The sequence below is a fragment of the Kogia breviceps genome, chromosome 12 (genome assembly GCF_026419965.1).
Source record: "Kogia breviceps isolate mKogBre1 chromosome 12, mKogBre1 haplotype 1, whole genome shotgun sequence".
In the NCBI taxonomy this organism is placed as follows: Eukaryota; Metazoa; Chordata; class Mammalia; order Artiodactyla; family Physeteridae; genus Kogia; species Kogia breviceps.
This window is the reverse complement of record NC_081321.1, coordinates 20991913-21018982: the sequence shown is the minus strand read 5'-3', so window position 1 is coordinate 21018982 and position 27070 is coordinate 20991913. Positions and strand designations below refer to the sequence as shown.

Sequence of the window (27070 nt, the reverse complement as noted above, 5' to 3'; positions counted from 1 at the left end):
CCAATTTTAATCGCTCATCTTTATTGATAAAATAGGTTCCTAGTAGTACATATTCTCAGACATAAATGTGAGGTTCTGCTTAAAAAAAAAGTATGGGATAGAACACTCTTGCTATATAATAACATAAATGTCTTTAAACACCAAGTTCTTAAAATAATATCCAAGTAAGAAGACCAAGAATAAATTAACTCAACTTATTTGTTTACAAAAATAATTATTTATCAAGTAATGTTTTATAATAGAGCTGCCCCAATGAATTGCCTCAGACTTACTCTCAATTGTGTAGCTTATTTCAATTCTGACTTGGGATAAAAACTCTATGAATGAATGTGCCATCAAATTAAAGGATACTTTCCCCCAAACCAATAGAAAAGTTTAAAAATAAAAACTGTCACTTGTTTATCAAATAACAATTAAGGCCTCTGAATGAGAAAAGAAATCTATTTATGTTTGGGCCATTAGCCCTTTTCTATTCAATCAGTCTCATCAACCCCACTTACCCCAAACTTAAGATAAAAAATTCCGAAGTGAAAAGTAGTCTTGAATTTTACCAACATATGAAATTATACATAAAAGTTACCATGTAAATATTACTTTAACAAATTATATACTCCAAAGTAGAATTTTCTATTGTGCTATTTTTAATATATATTTAATATAAACGAGTACAGTATATTTAATAATCATATTTGACACTCTTACCTTTTCTTCTATAATCACGACAAAATACGAAAAATTTAGATTTCAACTGATGTTAAAGCACATTTCTATTTCTAGCAGCTTTAAAAAACTTATATACTGGATATATATTCTGTAAAAAATAAAACAAATACTTATAAATCCAGATTTCCCCCTCACCACCCCCCAGCCCTTTGACTGAAGGGTTACAAGAAACATCTTATAGGTTATGAGAACCAGATGGAACTTAAGAACAGATCTAGAAAATTTTTTTTTTAATTTTAACTTACTGTTTCTATATGTGTTAAGCGTAATTACTTAAGGAAAAAAAAAAAAAGGTTTTGAGACAGAGGAATTCTCAATTTACTTTGAAATTGCCATACTTATCTTGCTATATCAAACATTTCAACTGTTAGCTAAATGAGCTACATAATATCCTTAAAGATCAACCAGAGAAGAGAAAACTCTCATCTTCATTACTGATTTAGAACCAAAACTTATTCTTTCAAAGAAGTAGTTTAACCTACTAAATACGTCTCTTATAAGCTCTTCTTTCTTAGAAAGTAGTATTCCTTCTCTTTCATTCCTGAAATATTTCATATACTTAAGTAAATCATGGACAATTGTTAGCTCAGTATTAATTAGGATAAATTAGCTAAAATTAAATTACCTCTCTTATTTACGGTGCATATAAAACATTCCTAAGTCTTTCAAACTGAACTTTCTTTGACAAAAATTTAAATTAATGAGAAGGTAGATAGGCAATCATTAAAGCTGAAGTCTCATGGTACGTAAGCTACTTGTTAACTTTCACCCTATAGGGAGGATATAATTTAGTATGACGATTTTCCATTCACAATACTGTGGCAAAATTTGTATTTTAAAATTGGGATGTTTCTATTAATTCCCAGACATCTGTTGGGGATATTCATGTTTATCCAAGTGTCAACCAGAAAGCCAACAGCACTGCTGAAAGCTCTTAATACATGCAGCAGTCACTGTGAAAATCTTTAACTTGTTCACCAAATAACAAAGGGTTAGTTTCTATTTTTCAATTATAGTTTGGAATAACATCTATGACCATTAAGTATGCATTTTCTTGTCGCTATCTTTTAAAAATGTCATTGCCAGTGCACCGTACGTATTATAAAAAAAATAAAACAAAGGGCAGCTTGAGATGGATTTTTCTGTTAATTCATTCACAGACTTAAAAGCTCTTCAGCTCTTCCTCAGACTCAGGTCACTATTGGTCACTAATGCTGACAAAGATGTACTTTCCGACACATCATCTTTTCTAAGATTCAAAAATGATTCTCGAGTTATTTGAAGGATCTCTCTCAAGCCTTTATTTTCTTGCTATAAGAAAGCACAAAAACAAAGAAGCAGTCACCAAGGTGGCTACAAGAGTACAAACATATCTTAAGAAAAGCCAAACATATGAAGGTATAATAAATACAAAGTACTGTAATTGGCAGAAATGTATTAAATGATATATGCAGCTGAAGTTGACAACTTGAATCCAGAGAACACTTTTTTAAAGAGGTAGGAACCATGTTTTCAATGTCTTCCACCACTAAGAAGCCTTTTTATTTATGCCGCTGTAACGGTAGACAGAACCTCAGAAACAGCCTTATTTTATAATCACGGTATAGAAAATCACAGTAAGAAAATAACACCTAGATTTATATTTGTGTAAACTCTGAAAGTCTGAATAATACCCTGGGGCTGAAAGCTCTCAGTACTTTAGTAATTTTATTATTTCCATGATAGCATGGAATGCAGGGCAAGCCCTCGTTTGCTTCCCTCACTGGAATTTAACAGCAGCAGGGCTGGCTGAATAGATTGTGGTATTTTTTAAGAAGGAAAGTTAAGTGACCAAATCTAGCATGGGTAAACAACTTTGCCTTTTTCTTCTAGATTAGTTACTGCAAGAAATTTTTAGACATTTAAAAATAACTCTCATAATTTATTTTCTACTGCTTTGTCTTTTGGTCTTACTTTCTAAGTTTCAATGGTATAAATAAAGCAGAGATCAGCAAACTATGGTCTGGCTTGAGTGAGGCCTGTTATTGTAAATTAAACTTTACTGGAACACAGTTGAGTCCAATCTTATTTTTTGTGTGTATAGCTGCTTTTTCATCACAATGCCAGAGGTGAGTAGCTACAACAGAGACTGCCTGTTTGCAAAGCTTAAAAGATTTACTATCTGGTCTTTTACTAAAAAAGTTTGCTTACCTTTGTTATAAAGAATGAGAGAACTTTGTACACTTACAGAAATCATTTTTGGCCCTCTATAACCAACTTCTCAACCATGATTTCAAAATAAAGGTTTTAAAAGTATAAAGGTCTACTCTACTGATTTCAGTTATTCAACAATGACTTGTGCTTTTGCTACGACAAAATAAAGGACAGATGCGATAAAAGCTTTTATATTCCCCAGAAAAATACAAGTGGCCAAAGAATATGATTTGTGGACTGAAAACATTTCTCCCTGCATCACTGTGATCTCTAATAAAATAAAGATATTAAAAAAATTACTAAGCTGAAGAAGTATATTCACCTAATAATAGAAGAGACACAGGATCAAAAAAAAAATCAATTTTCTCAATTACTGGTATAAGTTTACTATTGATCCTAGACTCCTGCATTACTATATAAATGGTCTTGCATTATACACCCATATAACCAGTATCCAGATTAGGAAAAAGAACATTACTAGTATCCCAGAAAGTGTGTGTGTGTGTATATATATATATATATATATATACACATATATATACATATATATACATGTATTTTTTTAAAGATTTTTTTCGGGACCATTTTCAAAGTCTTTATTGAATTTGTTACAATATTGCTTCCGTTTTTTATATGTTTTGGTTCTTTTGGCCACGAGGCATGTGGGATCTTAGCTCCCTGACCAGGGATCAAACCCACACCCCCTGCATGGAAGGTGATGTCTTAACCACTGGACCACCAGGGAAGTCCCCAGAAAGTATATATTTTAAAGTGGGATATATTTTCTGGCATAAATCTTTGTATGGACAGTTTTCACCTACATGTGCAATTTAAAACTTACCTCAAGTTGAAATATTCGTTCCTGTTCCCTGCAACCCTGTTGCTCGTCAATTTCAATGGCTTTCCTCATTACTGCTGCCATTTCAGTTATCTGGTCAACATGTGCTTGTAATTCCTGAAAAAAAAAGAGATGGAAGTTGTGAATCAGTGAAATACTTAAAAAAAATTTTTGGATCCTCCCCTTTTTATAAAATCTGCATCGCCACTTAATATGAATGTAATATCTTTACATTGCCATTTACCATAAATGTAATATATCCAACAGATATTTACAAGAAAGTTGACTGACCATGAATGTGCTTTTTAAGTCAGATTTCTGTTAGGACTAGGATTAAGGATAAGCAGCACAATATATCTAAACCCACAAACAGGAAAAATACTCATTTCCCATTCCTCTCACCACAAATGATCAGCAACTTTTTCATTTCTGCACCTACATACCCCATTGACCAAAGTAATGGGAAAGATAAGCATTCAATCTCTTTTCCTCACTGAAGTCTTCATGATTTAAAAATATTTTCCATGCCTAAAAATTCATCTCAATTCAATCCAGAACCTTTTCTAGATTATAATCCTCACTGAGAGCAGGAACTGTATATTGCTTATATTTGCCTATTACTGAATGTTAGGTACATAATAGATAATAAGTATTGAGTAAAATGAACAGAGTTCTGCTTTTAAGTACTGAATATTAAATGGCCTTCTTTGCAAACTCTTCAAAATATAATTTTAGTATAAAATAGACATCCACATTTGTTTGGCACAGCAAGTAGCATAAATTTCTTCCAATCTCATTCTCTTATTCTTTTTTGCACACCTATGATGAGCCAGGCACTGTGCTAGGTGACAGGAATATGAAGCCTGTTAAGAAATGTTCCCTGATTTCAAGGAGCTTACAGTCAATGAAACAGACAGACAAAAGGTTTATAATCAACAGAAACATGAGAATAATACTTTTTTAAATGAACAACTTCTATAGACCATTGTTCACTAGCAACTGAGAGTCATTTTGTTATACTGAGGACAAAACTTAAATATAAAAGTTAATAGCTCCCCAAATAAACATTAAGTCTCTTAAATAGTTGTATATACTCTGTTTGTAAAAAGGATTTGAACAAGACCCCCCAAAACCTACAAAACTAGTAAACTATGGAAGGAATATAATAGAGAACAAATAGGAATATCTTTAGCAAACCACACATTTAATATCTTCTTAACCAACAAAAATACAGATCCTTATATTATTTTAACACAATCTATAAAAAGCCAGTACGTAGGAAGAAGTCAGAATAAAAGATTATGCTGTCTAGTATGGCACTATTTAAATTTAAATTACTTGAAGTCAAATACAATTTTAAGAAATTAACAATTCAGCCCCTCAGTCGCACTAGTCACACATCAAGTACTTAATAGCCACATGTGGCTGGTGGCTTCCATATTGAACAGCATAGATAAAGAACATTTCCATCACTGCAGAAAGTTCTATTGGACAGCTCTGGATTAGATTATGATAGCAAGAATGATATCAAGACAAACATCTGTCGTATTCTGGAGTAGTTTAAAAAAAAAATGATTACAATCCCTCCCACTGTAAAGGGAGCCTAATGTTTAAAAGCAAGTTAAGTAGAGATAACTGCAGCAGCAAATTGAATAAGGGTAATGAGTAAAAATTTTGAATACCAACAGCTTTCTCAGTTTAAGATTTGGTGTCTTTATGGCACTGACCTAGGTTAAACGACTGCAAGGAAGCAGATAATTACTTGCCTTTAAAACAAAAGAAAACAAGAAACTACTAATTTTTTTCAGGACAGTCTGTTTTAATAAAATCATCGTAAGAAAAAAAATCCAATACTTCAAACAGAAGTGTATTTTTGTAGGTCTGGTTCCTGGATGGTTCACTTATTACAATAAAATCTTCAGGGAAGTGTCATGGATCTCTTAATAGGCACAAGAAGGCAAGACCTGTGCTTTCAAAACTGTCTTAAAGGCAAGAAATGCTAGCAACATAAACCTTGCACTGTCTTGAAATGCCTTTCAAGAAAAAAAGGCAGTTAAAACACAACAGACACAATGGAAAGGGTACTACTATACTTAGTAACACCTAAACAAAGGCAATTTTATTTTATTGTGAACTCAAACTAAAGGACTATAACTATCGAAAATCTGAATTAAAACAGTTCATTTAACAGTTTGATTGAACAAAATTTTTAGAAAATCAGATTAAAATTATTACCAAGAAAACATCTTTGATGTCCAGCAAGAGGATGACCGTTTGAAGCTTACTAAAATTTTGCATCTATAGCTAACAAGAACAATAACATGAAAGGCTGGCCCAAAGAACCTTTAAAGCCTGCAGTTATCTAACAGGCTATGTATAATACAATACACAGAGAACTGATGACAGACTTAAAGTTTCTATACTGAGTATTTTTGCAAGGCTATGAAAAGCACAGCGTTTTTAAAAGCAATTTCATTTATTTGCTGATTTGATTTGGGAGGAGAATTCAATGTAGAAGAACTTTTTAAATGGACCCCCCTTCCATCCACACCCCCAAAGCTGACTGTTTTATTTAGTGTACATTCTGATTTGCTTCCAAGTGCCTCCTCTGCAGTCCATGTTGAGGTGCTTCAAGGGTGTGTCGAGATGCATCAAGGAAGAATCCTTCGGAGCTGTTACGATGCACCATGTCAATCTGTAGTACAGAGTCATTATAATGTTAATACGGATATATTATCCGTCATTTAAAAACTGAATGAGTGTTAGTTCATGCGTGTTAGCCAACTGTTTGAAATGTTTGTTTTTTTAAGATTTCCAAAAAGGTAGCAGTTCAAAAATAATGTAAAAATGAGTATTTGAATGAAGATGAGTTCTCCTCAAGCTTTTTATTGGTTCTTAAATGTTGTGCTCAAAAACTTCTAGGTGAGGACAAAATTCTATGTTACAGGAGTCTCAAAAGGGTCTCTTACTCCAAAATGCTGTTATGTGTAACTTTGTTTATTACCCCTAAATGTGTTATAAAATTATTTTTGTGTTTAGGCATATCAGGGCACTAGTACCTAAACATATCTTGGAAGCTCATATTTATCATACAAGTTTCTCTGCTCACCCACTTCTGCTTGTTGACCCCAGTAATTAATTCAAGGCTAGATTTAGGTGGATTTGCTACCTTTCCTTGCCACTTTCCCAGATTCTCCTCATGAGAACTAATCTTGCTTCCTCTAGTATTCCACTAATAATTCAGATCTCTATTTTAGGATTCATCACATCCTACCTTATATTAGATAATCATGTTTGTGTCTGTATCTCCCAATACACTGAAAGCTTCTATGGTAGAGTAATAAACTTATTCATTCATCTTATTATTAATAATAACTAAGCCAGTGCAAGTGTTAATAAATATCTGTTTGAATCAAAGTGTCTCCTTTTTGTTAATAAATATCTGTTTGAATCAAAGTGTCTCCTTTTTGGGAAAAATCAAAATCACAAACATTAATATATATTAGTTAGAATTAATAACAAGTAACTGAACTGTCATTTCATGGAAGGCAAGAATCAGCACTTAGATGAAGAATTCAATTGGCATAATTGAAAAAGGATGATCTACAGCTATCTTAAGAAATGTTTAACTTTGCTAATTAATAAAACAGCTGTGATGAGTCGTAAAATCTAATGTGTTTTAGAAAACATTTGCTTCTGACATAGCTGCTACCACAAAAGACTAGCTAGCTTCAGTATCTTATTCTTAAGCACTAGTATGCCAGAGCATTCTCTTTAGATCTTAAAAAATTTAGGTTGTTAAACATAAGGGCCTTTTGGAATGTCTCAAGATTATACTTATCTTACCAATAATTTTAAGTCAGTTCATATTTGTACCTTAAAAAAACCTCTTAAATTCTATATTTAAAATTAAATTTTTTATAATGATCTCATTAACAATAGATACAGTTTATAGTCAAAAGATTGCCATTTAACTATCTAAGGTTTCCCTTTGGATAGGAGATGAATAGCATAATTAGATAATATTAGAGCCACATTTATTTTTACTATTTTACTATTTGACACAAGAGCTATTACTAACTTCCTTAATATGTAGAGTTGGATTTACATATTAAAGCAATTCACTAGGTATTTAATTTTAATAGAATTAATAATCTAACAATACCTACAAGCACCAAGATGGAAGAAATATAACATTTTAAGGAATCTAAAAAGTGTTTCAACAATCGAGAAAGATAAAAATGTTACATGAATTTCTTAAATAATATTAGTTATAACTAACAGTTAGTTCACCATTATCCAATACAGATAATGGCCTAGGAGTCACAATCTATTCTAATATTTTTATTTCACACCAGCAGTTAAAAATCAGTTTAAAATAAAACATAAACGGAAAAGGACTATTCTACCTGTTTTCAAAACAGTTGCTAGCAAACACAGGGATCTGAATGAGTATGATGAACAGCAGGAAAAACACTAATTTCTATTAGTTCAGCTCTGTCTCTAGAAATGATATTAAGTGATATGTGATGGAGGAGGGGGTGGGGAAGCAATATATTATATATATATATAAATATATACATATATTTGATATATTTATTTCCTCTCCCCCCCACCATGGCACTTCCATTAATAATCAGAAGTATCTATAGTCTGGATGAATTAACCTCATTCAGAAAATAGACTTAAGAAAAACAAATCTACCTTTAGCTGTTTTCAGATTTTTTAAAAAGTTTTAAGCATTTAATTTTCATTTTTGCAAGAGATATCAATACACAAATTAAAAGAAGTATTTCTTACAAGCAGATAACCTTATAAAAATAATTTTGAATTGAACAGACTTACCTTTATTTACCAAATAAAGTTTATTTTTTAATATATATTAAAGCTACTAGGGAAGAATGGGAGTTAGAAGAGTAAATCAAACAGAAAATGACACATAACATGAAAAAAATAAGAAGAAAATGTCAAAAAGAGAAGTATTCAATATCATGTAAGATTCCTATGATTTTTAAAAAAATCTGAACAGAAGTTAACCAATTGTCCTTCATTTCTATTTCAAATTATATTTACAGAAAGGATTACCTTGGTGTGCTGCTCTTTTAACTTCATTATTATCCCTGGATCATCTTTTTTGCTAGCCATTAGCAATCTAAACATTTGCTCTCGATACTTGCTCATTATAAGTTCCAAGGCAGACTGATGTTCTTCTAGGGATGTACGTAATTCTATCAAAAACAACAGTATATTTTATTCAAACTTGAGTTCAGGATGTACAAAGTATTCTCTTCCATATTACATTTATCAAAAAAGCAATTTATAAAGGGGGTATTTTTAAAAGAAAACATGAGGTACAAAAATCTAGCCACATGGAAATAAAGGATACCAAATGGAGTCCTTTATTCGTTCTCAAAATGACCATTTTAAACTTTTTTTTTTTTTTCTCCAGTACGCAGGCCTCTCACGTTGCGCAGCACAGGCTCCGGACGCGCAGGCTCAGCGGCCATGGCTCACGGGCCCAGCCGCTCTGCGGCATGTGGGATCTTCCCGGACCGGGGCACGAACCCGCGTCCCCTGCATCGGCAGGCAGATTCTCAACCACTGCGCCACCAGGGAAGCCCTAAAGCTCTCTTTTGATTTGCTATACACAGTGATAATATAGCTTGCCTTTGTTCTCTTGTTGCAATTCTCTGATTTGTCTGTTTTCTTGCTGGATTCCCATAACTAATGTGGACCGTGGCCGATGTCTTGCAACTTCATTAAGTTCTTGAATTTCTTCTTGATACTAATGAAAAGATTTTTATTAAAATGTGAGAAAATATTTGAAAATATGCATCTGATATACACACACACACTCGTGTATATTTGATAAAGAACCCTTACAACTCAACAATAAAAGGAAAAATAACTCAATTTAAAAATGGGCAAACAAGTAAGTTCTGAGGATGGAATGTACATCATGGTGTCTAGAGTTAACAATACTGTATTATATACTTGGAAGTTGCCAAGAGCATACATCTTAAATGTATACACACACACACACACACACACACACACACACACACACACACACGGTAATTATGTGAGGTGATGGAGGTATTAACTAACCTCATTGTGATAGCTAATCTTTTCACAAAATATACACATATCAATATATATTGTACACCTTAAAGTTACACAATGTTGTATGTCAAGTATATCTCAGTAAAGCTGGAAAAAAATGGGTAAAGGATTTGAAGAGACATTCCTCTAAAGAAAATACACAAATGGCCAATAAGCACATGAAAGATGCTTAACATCATTAGTCCTTCAGGAAATACAATTCAGTGTAACAAGGAGACACCACTTCACAATGACTAGGATGAGCTTAATCAAAAAGCAAGTAATAACAAGTGTTGGAGAGGATGTGGAGAAATCGCTCTCGTATACTGTTCATGGGAATGCAAAATGACATGCCTGCTTTGGGAAACAGTCAGGCAGATGCTCTACAAGTTAAACATAGAGTCACAAGACCCATCCATTCTGACTGAACTAGGTATATACCCAAGAAAATTGAAAACATATGTCCACATAGAAACTTACGCACAAGTATTCATAGCAGTATTATACACAATAGCCAAAAAATAGAAACAATCCAAATTTTCATCAACCAAGGAACAGATAAACACAATGTGCTGTATCCTTACAGTGAATATTATTTAGCAATAAAAAGGAATCAAGTACTGATACATGCTACAACATGGATGAAGCCTGAAAACATTACGTTAAAAAAACAGGCACAAAAAGCCACATATAGTATGATTCCATTCATATGAAATGTCTAAAATAGGCAAATCCATGGAGATAGACAGATTTGTGGTTTCCAGGGGCCAGGGAAAGGGAGACCTAGGGAGTAGCTACTAATGGATATGGGCTTTTGGGGTAATGAAGTGTTCTCAAACCAGATAGTAATTATGGTTGCACAGCATGTGAATATACTAAAATCCAATGAACTGCACCCTTCAAAGGGGTAAACTTTATAGTATGGTTCTTAACTCTGGTTGTCAAACCCCCTTTTTTTTACAACTCAATACCAGATATATATGTTCACTGGAATTCATGAATCAAGGTAGACAGGGATGGATGTAATGTGTTTAGGGTAACAGTTGCAAAACAAAGTAAGTAAACTTCCTTCACTATTTTCAGCAGCTTTGTTAAAAGCAGTAACCCTGGGTTGCTTCCTTTTAAAAAAGGGATGCTGCATTTCTAGAGAGTAAGCTATGAATATATATTTTCCTCCAGTGATTTCCATCATAATATCAGAGATTTTATAATTCTCTTAGAGTTGAAACTCTTTTATCAAAGAGGGCTTGAAATAGCAGCTCACTGGAAAGTTCTTATATACAACAGTTAAGGATAACAAGAAGTGAAGCCCTTTTTATTTCTTCTTTAACTGGCAGCATTAAATGAAAAATAAGGTAGCAAGTACAAATGCAGTAACTGCAAAAGGTGGAAACCAGATATTGCTTTGCATCATTTTCAGAAACTATTTTATTGTTAAATAGTGTCACCTAAATACTCTTATAAAGAAAAATATTTCTACATTATAAAAATAGGAGACAGAGCAAAATATGTGTCAATTACATAGTAAAAGATATTATCTGGTCTTTGTCAAATGTATCTAGACCTAAAAAATTCATATATTTTCCAACCTCAAATGTACATCACTGTCAGAACAGTGATCAAGTCTATATGTTTCAGAATATATATTGAATATATACACATATACATGCCAGTTGAACTTGAAAAAATTACATTTCAATCTAAAGTAAACTGAAACACACAAGTCAAGCTACTTTTAAATTTTAGAGAACATTAAAAAATAATAAAATCCTAATTAAGCAGAAGTTTACAATTCAAGCAACACATAAATATCAATGACTGCTTTTTAAAAATGGAATCAGCAAGGAAAAACATCAAACCTGCTTCATAGCTTCTACTCGCTTGTTGAGAGCTGTGGTTTGCTCAATCAGAGATTCTGCTGCATCGTCGTGATCTCTCAGTCTTTCAACAAGGGCTTTAGCATCAGCAAGTGCCTTCTCAATTGTGCAACTCATTTCTAAAGGAATATGTATAATTAAAAATGAAAATCAAGATTCAAAACAAAGCTGGCATAGCATCTTATTTTATTTTTATTTTTTATTTTTTTTATTTTTTTGTGGTACGCGGGCCTCACTGTTGTGGCCTCTCCCACTGCGGAGCACAGGCTCCGGACGCACAGGCTCAGCGGCCATGGCTCACGGGCCCAGCCGCTCCGCGACATGTGGGATCTTCGCAGACCGGGGCACGAACCCGTGTCCCCTGCATCGGCAGGCGGATTCTCAACCACTGCGCCACCAGGGAAGCCCAGCATCTTATTTTAGTTTCACGTTAACACAGATATGCTTAAGCTACATTTGTTACTGAATTGCTCACTGTCTTGGAAGAAAAAACATCTAAGAACACCTGTGGTTTTGATTCTGTTAAGGTAGAACAAACTCAAAAGTGAATTTATAATATTCAAAAAATACAATGCGTATAAATATATATAATTACATAACTACATATATATACACACACACACATATATGTGTGTGTGTGCGATCATACATGTATGATTTGCAGGCACAATCAGAATGTATTTAAAACACCCTGAATTTATAGTGGGGAAAAAAAGTACAAATCCAATGAATACATTTTATGTTATATAGAAATTGTGCTCTTCATAAGGGCAAACCCTATCAAGTCATTTGTGAAAAAGGTCACTTTATTAGTCTTTATTCTGCAGTCAATGACTGTCAGGTCTCTGACCATAGACCCTTCCTAGCCTCTGCTTGGTCAGGTGACCTGAGACACCATTCACAAATGCACACTACTGACCAGCCAAAGTGGCCTCTATGTGTCATGCTATGCTCAAGTGTCAACCTCCTTCTGGAGGAACTTTGGCTTCTTATATAAAATTGCATTATAATCCTAACTCTTGCACTTTCCTTAGTGAATGGCAAAGAAAGTTTTAACTTAGAACAACACTGGCCATTATGGGAAACTTCTGAGCTGTTAAAATCAATAATTAATGCATAAAAGAAGCTCAAAAAATTAGGAGGCAAAACATGAAGCAGCCAATAGTTACTGTAGTTTCTTCAACTGGTATGCTGAGACCTCAAAACAAAATTTTAATCTTAAAATAATGTCTCTCAAAAACTTTAACCTTCTGAAACTTATCATTCTTGAATTTTTCTCTTTCTACTAAGTGTCACCTTACTTTCTATATAAGCTACCCTTTCTTCAAGATTTTCTCAAAAAATAAAATTACACTGTAAAATTACTAGGCCAGAAGCCAGGTCTATAGATATTAAATTAAAACTCAGGTATAGAACCAAGTTAAGGGCTATAATGAAGGATTTTCATCAAGTTTAGAAAGACAGAAATTTGCGACAGAATGCAGGACTTAGTTAGATCCTACTGGACTGTAGTTCAGTTAATTATTAGTCCCTCAGACAGAGAAAAATGCAGTAAGTACAAAAGAGATTTAAATAACCCAACTGTGTAACATTTTAAAAGAAGGAAAGAAAACACATCAGGCCATTTTAGCAGGCTTTCATTTAAGGTTATATAACAAAGATTCAAAATTGTTAACTAAATAAAGATGAAAAAAACGTTCAAACAGTATTCTTGTTGTACCCAACAGCTGAAGCAAAGGGTATACTGTCTTGTTATTATAAACAAGTTTAAAGATGAATAAAAAGATTTAATCAAAATAAATTAAAATGTAAAACTGCCAGTCCAGAAAATATTCATGACTAGACATTTCCAGAGAGCGTTAAGAATTAAGCTGGAAACTAATATGATTTGTCTCTCTAGATAAAACCACCAAAAGATTTGTCCTCTAATACCTAGGAGATTTAGATAAGCGTACTTCAAAATACAACAAGCAAAAGGGCAATTAAAGGAACCAATGCCTCGTACTGGTTAAACACAAAAGAAAAGCCATTCAAAATCTATCTAAGATGCTGCTCCAAGGCAGACATTAGCCTCCAATAATGCCTTGCCCTTCCTCTAAACTTCCAAGGGGAATAATCTAAAATTATAGATAGGTAATAGTATGGCTTTCCTATTTATGTGGGAGTTACTATATCTCCATATCTCCCATCAATCCCACTACTATAGAACACCAGATTCTTCAGAGAAAAATTTTAAAGTTATTTGTGGGAAAAAAATATTAAAAAGAGAAAAAAATATTTGTCTTACAGTAAAAATAACTGGTTGTAATAGATGGTGAAAGAAAATTAAAAAAACAAAGTCTAGAGAAAGTTATAAAAGATCTGAGAGAAGTAACGTTTATCTTGATTTAATAGAACAAGTCAAGTATGAGGAACCTCTGACAGTCCTAGGTTCCAACCTAGGATATTGTTAAATGATACTGTTGGGACTACTATGAGAAGAATACCTCTTTATGCTTTGTAACAACATGACATCTACAAACAATAGATAGGATACGTTTCCAAATAAAATGCACTAAAGTTCCTATATATGATCAGATGATAGGTGATCTAGACATGAGAATACATATACTGTGTGTAATTCAATAAGTTGCCCTCTCCCCAAAAGCCATGCTCCCAGAATTCTCTGGGCAAAGGAATCTACAGAGCCCTGAATCTAGATGGAATCTTTCCAGATAATCATAAATCTTTCTTTTTGAAATACGAAAAAGTTGGGACTTCCCTGGTGGTCCAGTGGTTAAGACTCTGTGCTCCCAGTGCCGGGGGCCCAGGTTCAATCCCTGGTGAGGGAACTAGATCCCGCAATGCCACAACTAAAGATCCCGCATGCTGCAACAAAGACCCTGCATGGCCAAATAAATAAATAAATATTTTAAAAAGGAATATGAAAAAGTTAAGCTGTGTTCTGGGTGTATCAACTTGACAACATGGCACCAAAGACCCACTGCCTATTAAATCCTATGCTTTGATTCAGTAGCTAAGGCTCACCCTCCTTGCCTCAGAGCAATCACAGGCCTCAACTAAATTAGTCAAAGAATCTTCAGAGTTTATTCTAGGTCTTTATACCTAATGTTCCCATACGTAGTAAATCCCAACTGCTAAATGAAAGCACCCTAAATCATCTACTAGTGGAATAATTATGAAATGTTGTTACTTTCTCCACTTCATATTACCATCTTCTGGTACAAAACTCTTACTCTAACAATCATACCTACTGGAAGAAAATCTCGTGACTGTGTTCCCATGATTCAAGGAGTGTCCAAGCCCAAAGCAAAGCCTTTGAACTCTCTAGTACCAAATCCTGACTTTACTGTTTGTTAACGGGTTTTATATCAAACATGAAAAGTTACGTGCATCAGGCTTGATACATAACAGGCACTTCAGTCATGCTGATAAAATTCAATTTCTTACCAGACACCAAACTGATCAAATGACTTAACTGTGGCCTCTAAGATAGAGCAACTCGTTAAAATGAAAGAGTAAATACATACACTAATAGCTGAATTGTTTTTGGAATAATTCACTTCTTTAAATGCTGCAAGGAAGTTCTTCAGATATCCTTTAAAAAACAAAAATACATTAACTACTTGATGGCTTGATGCTACCTAAAATAATAAGGTAGAGATGCACAGTAAAAAAAAAAAGATTCTAAAGCTAGTATCATATATTACAGGTACTATCGAACTACTTTAAAGTACATAGTTATAAAAACATTACTTTTACTAAAAGTCCTATGCAAGGGTTTCACGTAAAACAATAAAATCATAAGAAATCAATGGAGAAGTCAAAGATTCCATCACAGACACACAAAATCTGGCCTGCCAAATTCCAGAAAGAAACATGGGATGATCAGGTTATAAAATCCATGAGTATGAGAGCTGACATAATCAGGATGGCTACCTGATAGCACCAGAAAAAACCTCGAATGAACACTAACTCATTCCAGTAGAAAAAGATTAGCCACAATATTAAACACTGATGGGAAAATTGCTTGGATGGCAGAGAATATGACCCAGTACACACCTTATTTGTAAATAAATGTATCCAGAAAAACTGTAAAGGTGAAGCGAGGACTAAAACCATTCCTAAAGGATGTTTTGAACATCTCCAAGTGGATTTTATAGGATTGCCTCTCTCTGTGGTTTAGGACTACATAACATTCCTAAATATATGAGCAATGTATTAATAATAGTATATTTATTTAGGTTATGGATGGATTTTAAAAGTCCCCTACCGAAAAGCTATAATACTCACAATGGTTAATATACTAGTATATTTTGTGTCCTTCCAAGAATATTCTAACTTGTCAATCGGGTAAAATAGAAACATTTAACTGGATCAGTTATTCATGAATTTAAATTATGCAACACTTTGCCTCTTTCTCAGAAATCTTTCTGCTTGTATCATTCTCAGTCCTCAGCAAACCCCAAACAGGATAAATCCAAGAAGGTCCAAGCTCAGACACATCATAATCAAATTTCTGAAAATGAAAGACAAAGAAAAAATCCTGAAAGCAGCCAGAGAAAAATAACATATTACTTACAGAGAACCAACATTTTGAATGACTATAGATTTTTCATCAGGAGTCAGGAAGGCCAGTTAAAAGTGCTAAAGAATGGAACTCTCAACCCATAATTCTATATCCAGTGAAAATACCCTTCATATATGTAGGTAAAATAAAAATCATTCTCAGATGAAGAAAAAGAGAATCCATTTCCAGTAGATTTGTTTTAAAGGAAATTCTTCAGAGGGAAGCAAAATGATAGCAGAAGGAAACTTACAGTATCAGGTATAAAGGAAGAGCAAGAGAAATCATAAATATATATATATATATATATATATATATATATATTTTTTTTTTTTTGCGGTACGTGGGCCTCTCACCGTTGCGGCCTCTCCCTTTGCGGAGCACAGGCTCCGGACGCGCAAGCTCAGGGTCCATGGCTCACGGGCCCAGCCGCTCCGCGGCACGTGGGATCCTCCCAGACCGGGGCACGAACCCATGTCCCCTGCATCGGCAGGCGGACTCTCAACCACTGCGCCACTAGGGAAGCCCCATAAATAGCTTGATAAAAATAATAGACTATTCTCTTTTTGAGTGCTTTAAAATGTCTGATATTTGAAAACAAAAGCTATAACTTTTGTGATGGAATTTTCAATTTATGTAGATGTAATATATAACTACAACATAAACGGGGAGGGTAAATGGACCTATACTATAATGTTTCAACATGTCATTTGAAATGATACAATGTCAACTGTAAACAAACATATTGTAATACTAGAAAATCCCTAAAAAAAGCAGTATGGAGATAAGAGTCAAAGTCTTAACAGATGAATTAAAATGAATAAAAAGTTTTAATAACCCAAAAGAAGGAGAAAAGGGGAAAGGAAGGAACAAAACACTGAGGGTACAAACAGAAAACAAATAAGATGGTGCATCTAAATACAAACATATTAATAACTACACTAAATATAAATGTTCTAAACACATTAGAACATGCAGTCTGATAATCTAACTCTTTAATTAGGATTTAAAACAGGACCCAATTATATGTTGTCTACACGAAACTCACTTCAAATATGATATAGGTAGGTTAAAAGTAAAAGGACGGAAAGAGACACACTATATAAACACCAATCAAAAGAAAGCCAGTGTACTAATAATAAGTACACAAAAAGGTGCTCAACATGATTAGCCATCAGGGAACTGCAAATCAAAATAAAAAGATTCTACTTCATATCTATTAGGCTGGTTATATAATAAAAAAGATAGTAAGTGTTGGCTAGGATGTAGAGAATTTGGAGCTTTCATGGACTGCTGGTTGGAATGTAAAATGGTGCAGCCACTTTGGAAACCAGTCTGGCAGTTCCTCAGAAGGTTAAACACATGACCTAGCAATTCTCCTCCTAGGTACACACCAAGAAAATGAAAACATGTCCTTGCAGAAAATTGTACATGAATGTTCACAGCAACACTATTCATAATAGCTCTAAAGTAGAAATAGCCCAAATGTCCAACAACTGAAAAATGAATAAATAAAATATGATACAGTAAATATTTTTTGACCCCCAAAAAAGAGGAATGATGTACTGACATAAGCTACAAAATGGATGAAACTTGAAAAATTATGCTAAGTGAAAGAAGCTGGTCACAAAGGAGCACATATTTTGATTCCACTTACATGAAATGTCCACAAGATGCATATTCATATAGGCAGAAAGTAGATTAGTGATTTGTCTAGGGTCAAAGGGAGAGGGGGAAGATAAGGGGAATGGGTAGTGACTTAATGGGCATAGCTTTTTGGAGTGAAGAAAATATTCTAAAATTGATTGTGGTGATGGTTGCACAACTCTGTGAACATACCAAAAAACCATCAAATTGTACACATTAAATGATGGAATATTACGGTATTTGAAATTGTATCTCAATAAAGGTATTATATTTTTAAAAAAGAGCTGGTGGCTATATTAATACTAGATGAGGGAATTCCCTTGTGGCGCAATGGTTAAGAATTCACCTGCCAATGCAGGGGACACGGGTTCAAGCCTTGGTCCGGGAAGATCCCACATGCTGCGGAGCAACTAAGCCCATGCACCACAACTACTGAGCCTGTGCTCTAGAGCCCACGAGCCACAACTACTGAGGGTGCATGCCACAACTACTGAAGCCCGCACACCTAGAGTCCATGCTACACAAGAGAAACCTGCACACCACAACAAAAAGTAGCCCCCGCTCGCAGCAGCTAGAGAAAATCCACGCACAACAACAAAGACCTAACGCAGCCAAAAATAAATAAATAAATTTATTTTAAAAAATATACTAGATGAATTAGACTTCAGAGAAAAGAAAATTACCAGGGACAAAAGAGGGGCAATACACAGCTGATAAAAGGGCCAACTCACCAAGAACACATAAGTATCCTAAATATATATGTACCTAACTAGAGAGCTTCAAAATCAAATAAAAACTGAAAAAAATAAATAGACATATCCTCACTTACAGCTGAAATCGTCAACACTTCTTTCTCAGTAACTGATGGAACTAGTACACAGAAAATTAGCAATGATATAGAAGAAATGAACAAACTCCATCAACTAAGTAGACTGAATTGATATTTATAAAACACTATAACCAACAACAGCAGAATACACATTATTTTTAAGTACACATGGGACATTCACCAGGATAGAGTATATCCTGGGTCAAAAAACAAACCTTAACAAATTTAAAAGAACTGCAGTCATACAAATTATGTTCTCTGAACATAATGGAATTAAACTAAAATAAATAACAAAGAGACAACAAGAAAATCTCTAAATATTTGGAAATTAAACAACACATAAGTAATCCATGAGACAAAAAGAAAGTCTTTTTGGAAATTAGAAAATATTTTGATCTAAATACAAGATATCAAAATTTTGGCATGCATGTAAAGCAGGAAATTTATACATTAAATGCTTACATAAGAAAACTAGAAAGATATCAAATCAATTATCTAAGCCTCAACCTTATGAAATAAGGAAAAGAAAAGCAAAATTGGGGCTTCCCTGGTCACGCAGTGGTTGAGAGTCCGCCTGCCGATGCAGGGGACACGGGTTCGTGCCCCGGTCGGGGAAGACCCCACATGCCGCAGAGCGGCTGGGCCCGTGAGCCATGGCCGCTGAGCCTGCGCTCCGCAATGGGAGAGGCCACAACAGTGAGAGGCCCGTGTACCGAAAAAAAAAAAAAAAAAAAAAAAAAAGAAAAGAAAAGAAAAATAAACACAAAGTAAACAGAAAGAAGGAAATAATGAAAGACCAGAAATTAATGAAATTGAAAACAGGAAAACAACAGAAAAAAACCCAATGAAACCAAAAACTAGTTCTTTGAAAAAGCAAAAAAAGTTGATAAACCTCTAGTGTAACTGACCAAGAAGAAAAAGAGAGAAGACATAAACTACCAATGTCAGGAATGAAAGAAGGGATATCACTGCAGACTCCTAATTCATTAATAGGATAAGTGAATACAATAATAAATTTCATACACATGAATTGGATGAAATGGACAAATTCTTTAAAAACCACAAACTACATAGTCATACAAGATGCAACTATTAGTAATAATTATTATAGCTATAACTATTAAATACCTGTAACTATTCTATAGTCCTACAACTATTAAAAACATTGTATTTGTAGTTAAAAATCTTCTACCAAAAATCTCTAGACTCAAGTGGTTTCAATGGCAAATTCAACCAAATAGCCAAAATAATTTTGAAAACAAAATTGGAGAAATCACACTTCTAAATTTTAAGACTTACTATAAAGCTATAGCAGTCGAGATGGCATGGTATTGGCAGAGCCAGTCAGATAAAACAGAGCAGATTCCAGAAATAAGCCCACAGAAACACGACCAACTGATTTTTGAAGAAGGTGTAAAGGTAAGTCAAAGGAGAAAGGATAGCCTTTTCAGCAAATGGTGCTGGGAGACTGGACATCTGCATGCCAACAAGTTAACCCTGAAGTAATTCTTACAATTTTCACAAAAATTAACTCCAAATGGACCACAGATCTAAATGTAAAATGAAAAATGGTAACACTTCTAGAAGAAAAAACAGGAGAAAATCTTTGTGACCTGGGGCTAAGCAAACACTTTTTAGACATGATACCAAAAGCTTGATTCAAAAACGGAAAATTCAATAAACTGGACGTCATCAAAATTAGAAAGTTTTGCTCTGGGAAACACTGTTAAGACAGTCTGAAAGACAAGCTGTAGACTAGAAGAAGATACAAATCACATATCTGACACAGGACTTGTATTCAGAATACATAAAAACCTCTCAAAACTAACAATAAGGTAATAGTCTAATTTTTTAAAATGAGCAAAAGACTTTAACACTTAACCAAAAAAATATACAGATGGCAAAAAAAGCACATGAAAAGATATTCAACATCATTAGCCATTAAAGAAAAGCAATTAAATCCATGATGAGCTCCACTACACCCCTACTAAATGGATAAAATAGAAAGCATTGACATACCAAGTGCTGGCACGGAACTCTCACACAATGCTGAGAATTCAAAATAACATGGTTATTTTGGAAAATGGTTTAGCAGTTTCTGAAAAATTAAATGTATTCTACCATATGACCCAGGAATACCAATTCTGGGTATTTACTGTAGAGAAATGAGTAGATAAACAAACTGCAGTACATACCATCCATATAATGAAATACTACTCAGCAATAATATGGAATGAAGCACTGATACAGGCAACAACCTAGATGAATCTCAAAAATATTATGCTGACTGAGTGAAAGAAGACGATCTCAAAAGGTTACATACTGCTTCCATTTACCTGGCACTGCCCAAAGGACAAAACCACAGCGGTAGATAAGAGGGTACATAAGAGATCAGTGGTTGACAGGAGCTGGGAGTGGGAGTGGGCATGGAGGTGGTGGAGAAGGGTGTGGCACAAGAGAGTATTCTGAAATAATGGATGGTTCTGTATCCTGATCGCGGTGGAATCTGTATACATGTTAAAATGAATAGAACTATATTGCGAAAAAGGGCATACTATGTTAATTTGAAAACTTAAAAAAAAATCATTATCTGTCCCCAAGGTTTTGCCTTTGTCTTTAATTCATCTGCTATTTATTTGCATGCGTGGTATAAGGAAGATATCTAACTATATTTTCCTTTTCTCATGCAGACAACTAGTTGCGCCAGTTCCCATTTATTGTACAGTACGTTCTTCCCCCACTGAATTGTAATGCCACACCTGTTGTATGTTTTTTCAATAAATGTATGGGTATATATCTGAGCTCTCTATTCTACCTCTGGATCTATTATCTATCTTTACATCAATACGCTGCCTCAGCTGTCACAGTTGTAAAATAACTCTTGCTATCTGATAGGGCAAGTCATCTTTTCCTTCTTCAAAAGTGTGTTAGCCTTTTCTCCAACCTAATTCAATCTAAATGGACCTCTAGAGCACTCCAGAGTAAAATCAAACCGCTAGGTAATAATTTTAATTAATTCCAACTGTTGGTAGCTTTCTGAGCCTGAGTAATACAACCTTATACTGAATCTTGCTCATTGGGATAACTGTTATTTCCATTTTATCAATGAGGAAATAGACTCAGGATTTCAAAGGTAAGGAGCTGACTGACAGCACCATGTAGCAAGGAAGGAGCCAAGCTAGTACCAGAAATAGAACTTCTGACCCCCAGTCTAGTGGATATTAATGAGCCAAGATGGCTCTCCAGGGCCCTGTTTGCTTTTACCTATATAAAGACTATCCTGGGCTCCTGGGTGGAAACCAGGAAAAACAAAGCAAATTTCTTGACCCTACTCCACCAATGAGACTTCCAAAATATTATATAAATTGCATTTCAAACCAGCAATAGAAAATAAATGGAAGTGTAAATGAAGATGAAAAAATGACAAATTTTTAATATTTTTCTGCATAACCAATAAAAGCCTAGTACCTATTTTAACCAGCTATCACAGTTAATTATAAGACTGTTAAAAACAAGAAAACAGGCCCCCAAATGCCATGTCCCTTATGATAAGCCCCACATCACCAAACCAAGACTTAATTTACAGTTTTGGCCTCTTCCAGAAATGGAACCTTAAATCTGTCAATCAGGAATCACTGTGAGGTAATTTGTCTGACAGACCCCTGCAGTCCCCTAAAGGAAAGTGACCTTGTCCCAACCAATCTGCTTTTTGTTAGTGTAACTTCCTTGTCCTTTCTTCTATAAAAGTCTTTCATTTTGTACAGCTCCTTGGAACTCCTTTCTACTAGATGGGATGCAGCCTGATTCATGAGTCGTTGAACAAAGCCAATAAGATTTTTAAAGTTTACTCAGTTGAATTTTGTTTAAGGAGACCACTTAGGTTTTCTGAAACTAGAATTAACATCCACTTTAAAAAACATTCTCTAGATTGCATAATGAAATACTACTATCAAAATGAACTACATTTGAAATTTGTTTCGTAACTATAAAAACATACCTGTTCAGGGAAAGGAATTATAAATAGCAGGTAATTAAAAGCATCCCTTTATTAGCATTTCAGAAAAACAGTGACACAAAGTTTCTATGAATCTGCATGTTCATTTCCTGTATGTAAGACCACAGAAAAGTTTAAAATATTTTACAATATGCATTTACTTTGTCACCTTTTTTTGAAAACCATTGTGCTTTTCCCCACACTGTTTGGCTGCTAACTGGAGTGGGAGGAAGATTGTTTTCCACATTCTCTAACAAGTTTTAATTTTAAAAGAGTCCAGTTAAAAAAAAAAAGATATTCTCAATTTATCTATTTTTAGAGAGCATGTCTTAACTAGTCACACTTAACTAGTGTACTTACTTACATTATCTTCTATAGGTAGGTTCATATTACAGGTAAAATTTTTTAAAGCAGTTCCCCGCCCTCCACATTAGCCACATTCTCACCCACTTTACCACCCAAAGACATTCGCAGTCAGACTCCTGGCAGAGGGTTCAGAACATTGTGCTGCTGATAAAAGAGAAACCACCACCCACCCGAGACAGAAACTGCCAGCTGTTAGTTTTAGATTTTGGTTAAGAAAAATTTAAAGAAATGCAAACCACTCTTCTTTCTCCTTTATCCACAAATCCATTACCCTATAGCTGGAACTACACAGAAATACTGTGACCACTGACATACCACAGATGTGTCTATCAATGTCAACAATCTAGTTTAAAAATTTTTATTGTTCAGGCAGGTGCCTCTAAAGTTAATTAGTAGATAATACTAACTGACACATATGGAAATATAAAAAGTCCTCGTTATGGCTTTCTTAGAAACTTATAAAGAGATCAAGAAAGAAAACATGTAAATTATAAATTACATATTTTTAAAAAGCATCTTATACAGACATAGCACTGCATCTGAAAGCACAAAAAATTTTCCCTGTCCTTGAAAATGATGGAATGAACACCTGTTTGGAGTTTTATGAAGCTGCTTTATGAAGAAAATGAATTTTTAAAGTTAGAAGAAACAATTGGAAACAATTGGAAAGTAAGGACACAGGAGAATTTTTTTTTTAATTATACATTACCTTGGAATTGTGGCTAAATATAAGTTTCATACACCTGTACGTTCAAACAGGTGTGACAATTCAAGAAGGACCTAACTTAATTTAAACCAGTTATTTCTAACCTATGGGTAAGGAATCATTAGAAGGGCTGCATGATGTACATATACCAAGCATGGTCTGTAGTCTAAATATTTCTCTCACATATATAGTCCACTATTTTTAATAGAGACTAGTTATAATAAAATACAAAAGCATAATAGTCTTTTTGCCACTATGCACAATCTCAACTAACAGATACTAAAAGTACAATTACTTGTGTATTGGTGGTACAGGGTTCCTCATATTCAAAACAGGTCAGGGTTCTTTAAGCTAATATACAAGGTTCCTCTGGCTCGAAAATTCTACACTTTTAAGGATGCTAAGGACTCCTACTCCTATGGTGAATCTTCAGAACTATAATGCCTGCTATGTGCCAAGTACTGGTCTAACTTTTGTTACAAAGATGAATAAGACGTGATCCCAGGCTCAAGCTCAAATTGGCACAAGAAACAGATAATTAAACAAATAATGTTATACAACCTAAGAAATACTGCAGAAGTACCGTCTCAAGTGCTTTGGGAACACCATGGTACTATCAATATCATCTGTGGGAGCCTGAGAAGACACCATGGTCTATGAATTGGATCTTGAAAGTTGGTTAAAAAAAAAAAGGAAGAGTAAGCATTCAAGACAGATGGTACAGCACATACAAAGGCACAGAGTTGTGAAAGTGCTTGCATGTTTGGAGAAACATCCAGCAGTCTGGCATGACTGGGTATTGAAGTATTTGGAGGAGAGGCAAAATAAGACGAAAAAGGTAGAATGGATTGGAACAGACAGTATAAGGTCCTAAGTGATATGCTTAACAATTAGGACTTAATTCTGTCAGCAATACGGTTATTCAAAAAGCTTAAAGAAAGTTATTGATATGAACAGATTTGTATTTCAGAATGGTAACTCTAGGGAAGGATGATGGTGGGGAAATCATCTTGTGAAAGAAAAAGAAATAGCATCGTGCAGTGTAAGTGGAAATACACAGTCACGGCTGAGCCTTAGGTTCCTAGTTTGGATAGCAGGATGGACACCGGTACCATTATCTGAGATGGGATACATAAAAAAGGCAGGAAGAAAACCAAGAAAAGAGTAGGATTCTTCAGAGGGCAGTTTCCAGACAGTATGGTTATCCATGAAAAGTACCAGGAAAAGAGAAATCTTTCTTGGAGGGCAATTTCAAGAAAGAGGGAATGGTTCTCCGTGTCATATGCAAAGAGGTAAATTGAAAACTGAAAATGACCCCTTTTGCATCCCTGCTGACCACCCCTCAACCCAGCCCCACAAACGGTGAGCTCCCAGGTGGGTTAGGCAGGAAGAAAACAGAGAGGGAAGGTGTGTCCACAGGGTTAGGGCCAAGGCTTTTCATCGAACTTTCCGCACCTCAGTTCCGGAAAGAGGTGCTCAGAGCTGAACAAGGAGAGGAAGTACCGCGCCCAGGAACTGGCAGCCGGTAGTTCAAGAGGTGGTGCAAAGCACCATCGGGGAAGGAAGCTTCCGACTCCCTATGCCCGCTCTGGTCCCTGGATTGATTGCACTTACTCTGGTCTCAATCCCTCGCAGCCGTCAGCTGTGGCGGTTAGGACTCAAAGCCTCGGCCAACGGGGACCTATGCACCCAGGGGAAGAGACTCCTCTTGCCTGTTCAGCTTCTTCAGCGAGCAGACGCAGAACCAAGCAGAGGCAGTGCAGGGGTGGCCTGGGGAAATCAGAGGGGCTCAGCCCCATCACTGGCCAAGAGAAAACCTCCGTTCACCGCCTCCGTCCAGCGCTCTCAGAGCGCATCAACCTCGCGAGATTTCCTTCCTCGCGTAACCGTGCGGGCAGAGCCCCGCGATTTTTTTTGAGGCCTCTAGCTGACATGCGCGAGAGGTAGGGGCGGGCCTCCCCATTAATCCACACTCAAGCTTTCTTTCAGCCTCTCGCAAAGTCTCGCGAATTTTGCTAGGGGAAACGGGCCTGGGTGGAGAGACGGAGAAGGGGAGATCTGGTGGGCGGGCCTTGCGCTTAGGGGACCGTAGCACCGTTATCCGGTGCTGTGGTTGGTATTTCGCTGTTGGGGAGGCTCTCAGGTCGCCCGGATCAATTTTCCCAATGGGTGACTGGAAAATTAGGGGGTAGAAAATCTTGAGGGTCGGAGGCATTTTTTTCTTGGCTCCGCCCTCTTCCTGTTAGAGACCTGGGCGTCTGGCCCGCAGAGGGGGAAGGGCAGCTTGGCGGGGCTGCCGAAGAGCGCTTTGCGCACGCGCCAGTCCGAGTGTGTGAGTGTTTGTGTTCACGCGCAGGCGCGCGCGCTCCTGCATTTAGGAAGCCTGGGAAGGACCGGTGTGTTAGGAGATGAGCGGGGAAAGCATAGTCCACTGTCTTTGGTACCAGACACTCCTGACTGTGCGCTGACCCTCCCCACCCAGCCAGCAGCCTTTTCCAGAGAGGCTGTGGTGCATAGCCTCTGTTCGTTTTCACTGCAGGACCAGGCACGAAAGTAAGCGAACCTCGATCCTGAGGTCTTCCTTATCCACTCACCTTGTACTTCCCCCCCTCCCCCCAGTTTCCAGCAGAGTATGTCTAGGTTTCTCAAAGAAGAGTTTTGCATGAAGAGGAAATGCATTTGAAAGCAGGAGAAGAAAATAGCTGGATTGTAAAAAGTCGGTTCGTTTTAGTGAACACTTCTGCTGTGTTTACCCTGTGCTTTTCGAATGTGGATTGTCTATTCAGTGTAAGATTTTATTAGCGAAGCAAGGGAGTTCTTATAAGAAAAAGTTTCAAAAGTTCCTCCTTCCCACCATGTGATGGTAGCACCTAAAGTTTTCTGTTCTACATGATGAATTACCGTGGTGTTTCAGAAGCTAAGGTGGAGAGTGTGAATTTGAGGTCCGTATCCTCATGCGAAGACCAGATATGCAGTTATTTTAGGATATGTTTGTTATGTTTTGAGCTTCCCTTTTGTTGTCACTCTTTCCAGTTCATTCTTTCTCCCCAGTCCCCACCCATTTTTCAGAAGTCTTGAGATGTTTTTGGAGGGAAGCCCCCAAATGCTGACTTATATTACTTTAGGGGTTTATATTTGATTGATGTCAATTAGCAAGGATCATCAAAAGTGTGTTTGAAGAGTGTTTGTCGTTTATTTTGTTTGGTATTATGTAAGGGAAACAAGTAC

General features: G+C 35.6%; 2 protein-coding genes across 5 annotated transcripts in view; one reads left to right on the top strand and one right to left on the bottom strand.

The window, feature by feature from the left end:
• On the bottom strand, window positions 1–25839 carry FGFR1OP2 (FGFR1 oncogene partner 2). Of its 2 annotated transcripts, XM_059081198.2 has the most exons (7): window positions 25457–25732; window positions 11716–11852; window positions 9422–9539; window positions 8840–8982; window positions 6336–6449; window positions 3758–3871; window positions 1–2034 (listed from the first exon to the last, which is right to left on the bottom strand). In XM_059081198.2, exons 2-7 carry the CDS (start codon window positions 11848–11850, stop codon window positions 1897–1899), a joined length of 762 nt encoding a protein of 253 aa, XP_058937181.1. In that variant the 5' UTR covers window positions 11851–11852; window positions 25457–25732; the 3' UTR covers window positions 1–1896. The 2 variants fall into 2 exon arrangements, with proteins under 2 accessions (XP_058937181.1, XP_066865038.1); XM_067008937.1 differs by lacking the exon at window positions 6336–6449 and having other exon boundaries at window positions 25457–25839.
• INTS13 (integrator complex subunit 13) overlaps window positions 25840–27070 on the top strand; it is a 33087-nt gene continuing 31856 nt past the window's right edge. The window contains exon 1 of one of the 3 annotated variants that reach the window (XM_059081170.2): window positions 25840–26395. The gene's annotated coding sequence lies outside the window, so the exon portion shown is untranslated. Of the gene's footprint in view, window positions 26785–27070 lie in introns of all 3 variants that reach the window. The other 2 variants (XM_059081171.2, XM_067008935.1) reach the window with 2 other exon arrangements.

What these genes read in the sequence shown, in the direction of transcription:
- FGFR1OP2 (XM_059081198.2), bottom strand. Translation starts at nt 11,850, where the DNA reads ATGAGTTGCACAATTGAGAAGGCACTTGCTGATGCTAAAGCCCTTGTT. An exon ending in ATTGCAACAAGAGAACAAAG is followed by an intron (nt 8,983 to 9,421) that starts GCAAGCTATATT and finishes TGTTTTTGATAG; the next exon opens with AATTACGTACATCCCTAGAA. An exon ending in AACGAATATTTCAACTTGAG is followed by an intron (nt 2,035 to 3,757) that starts GTAAGTTTTAAA and finishes GCTTTCTTATAG; the next exon opens with CAAGAAAATAAAGGCTTGAG.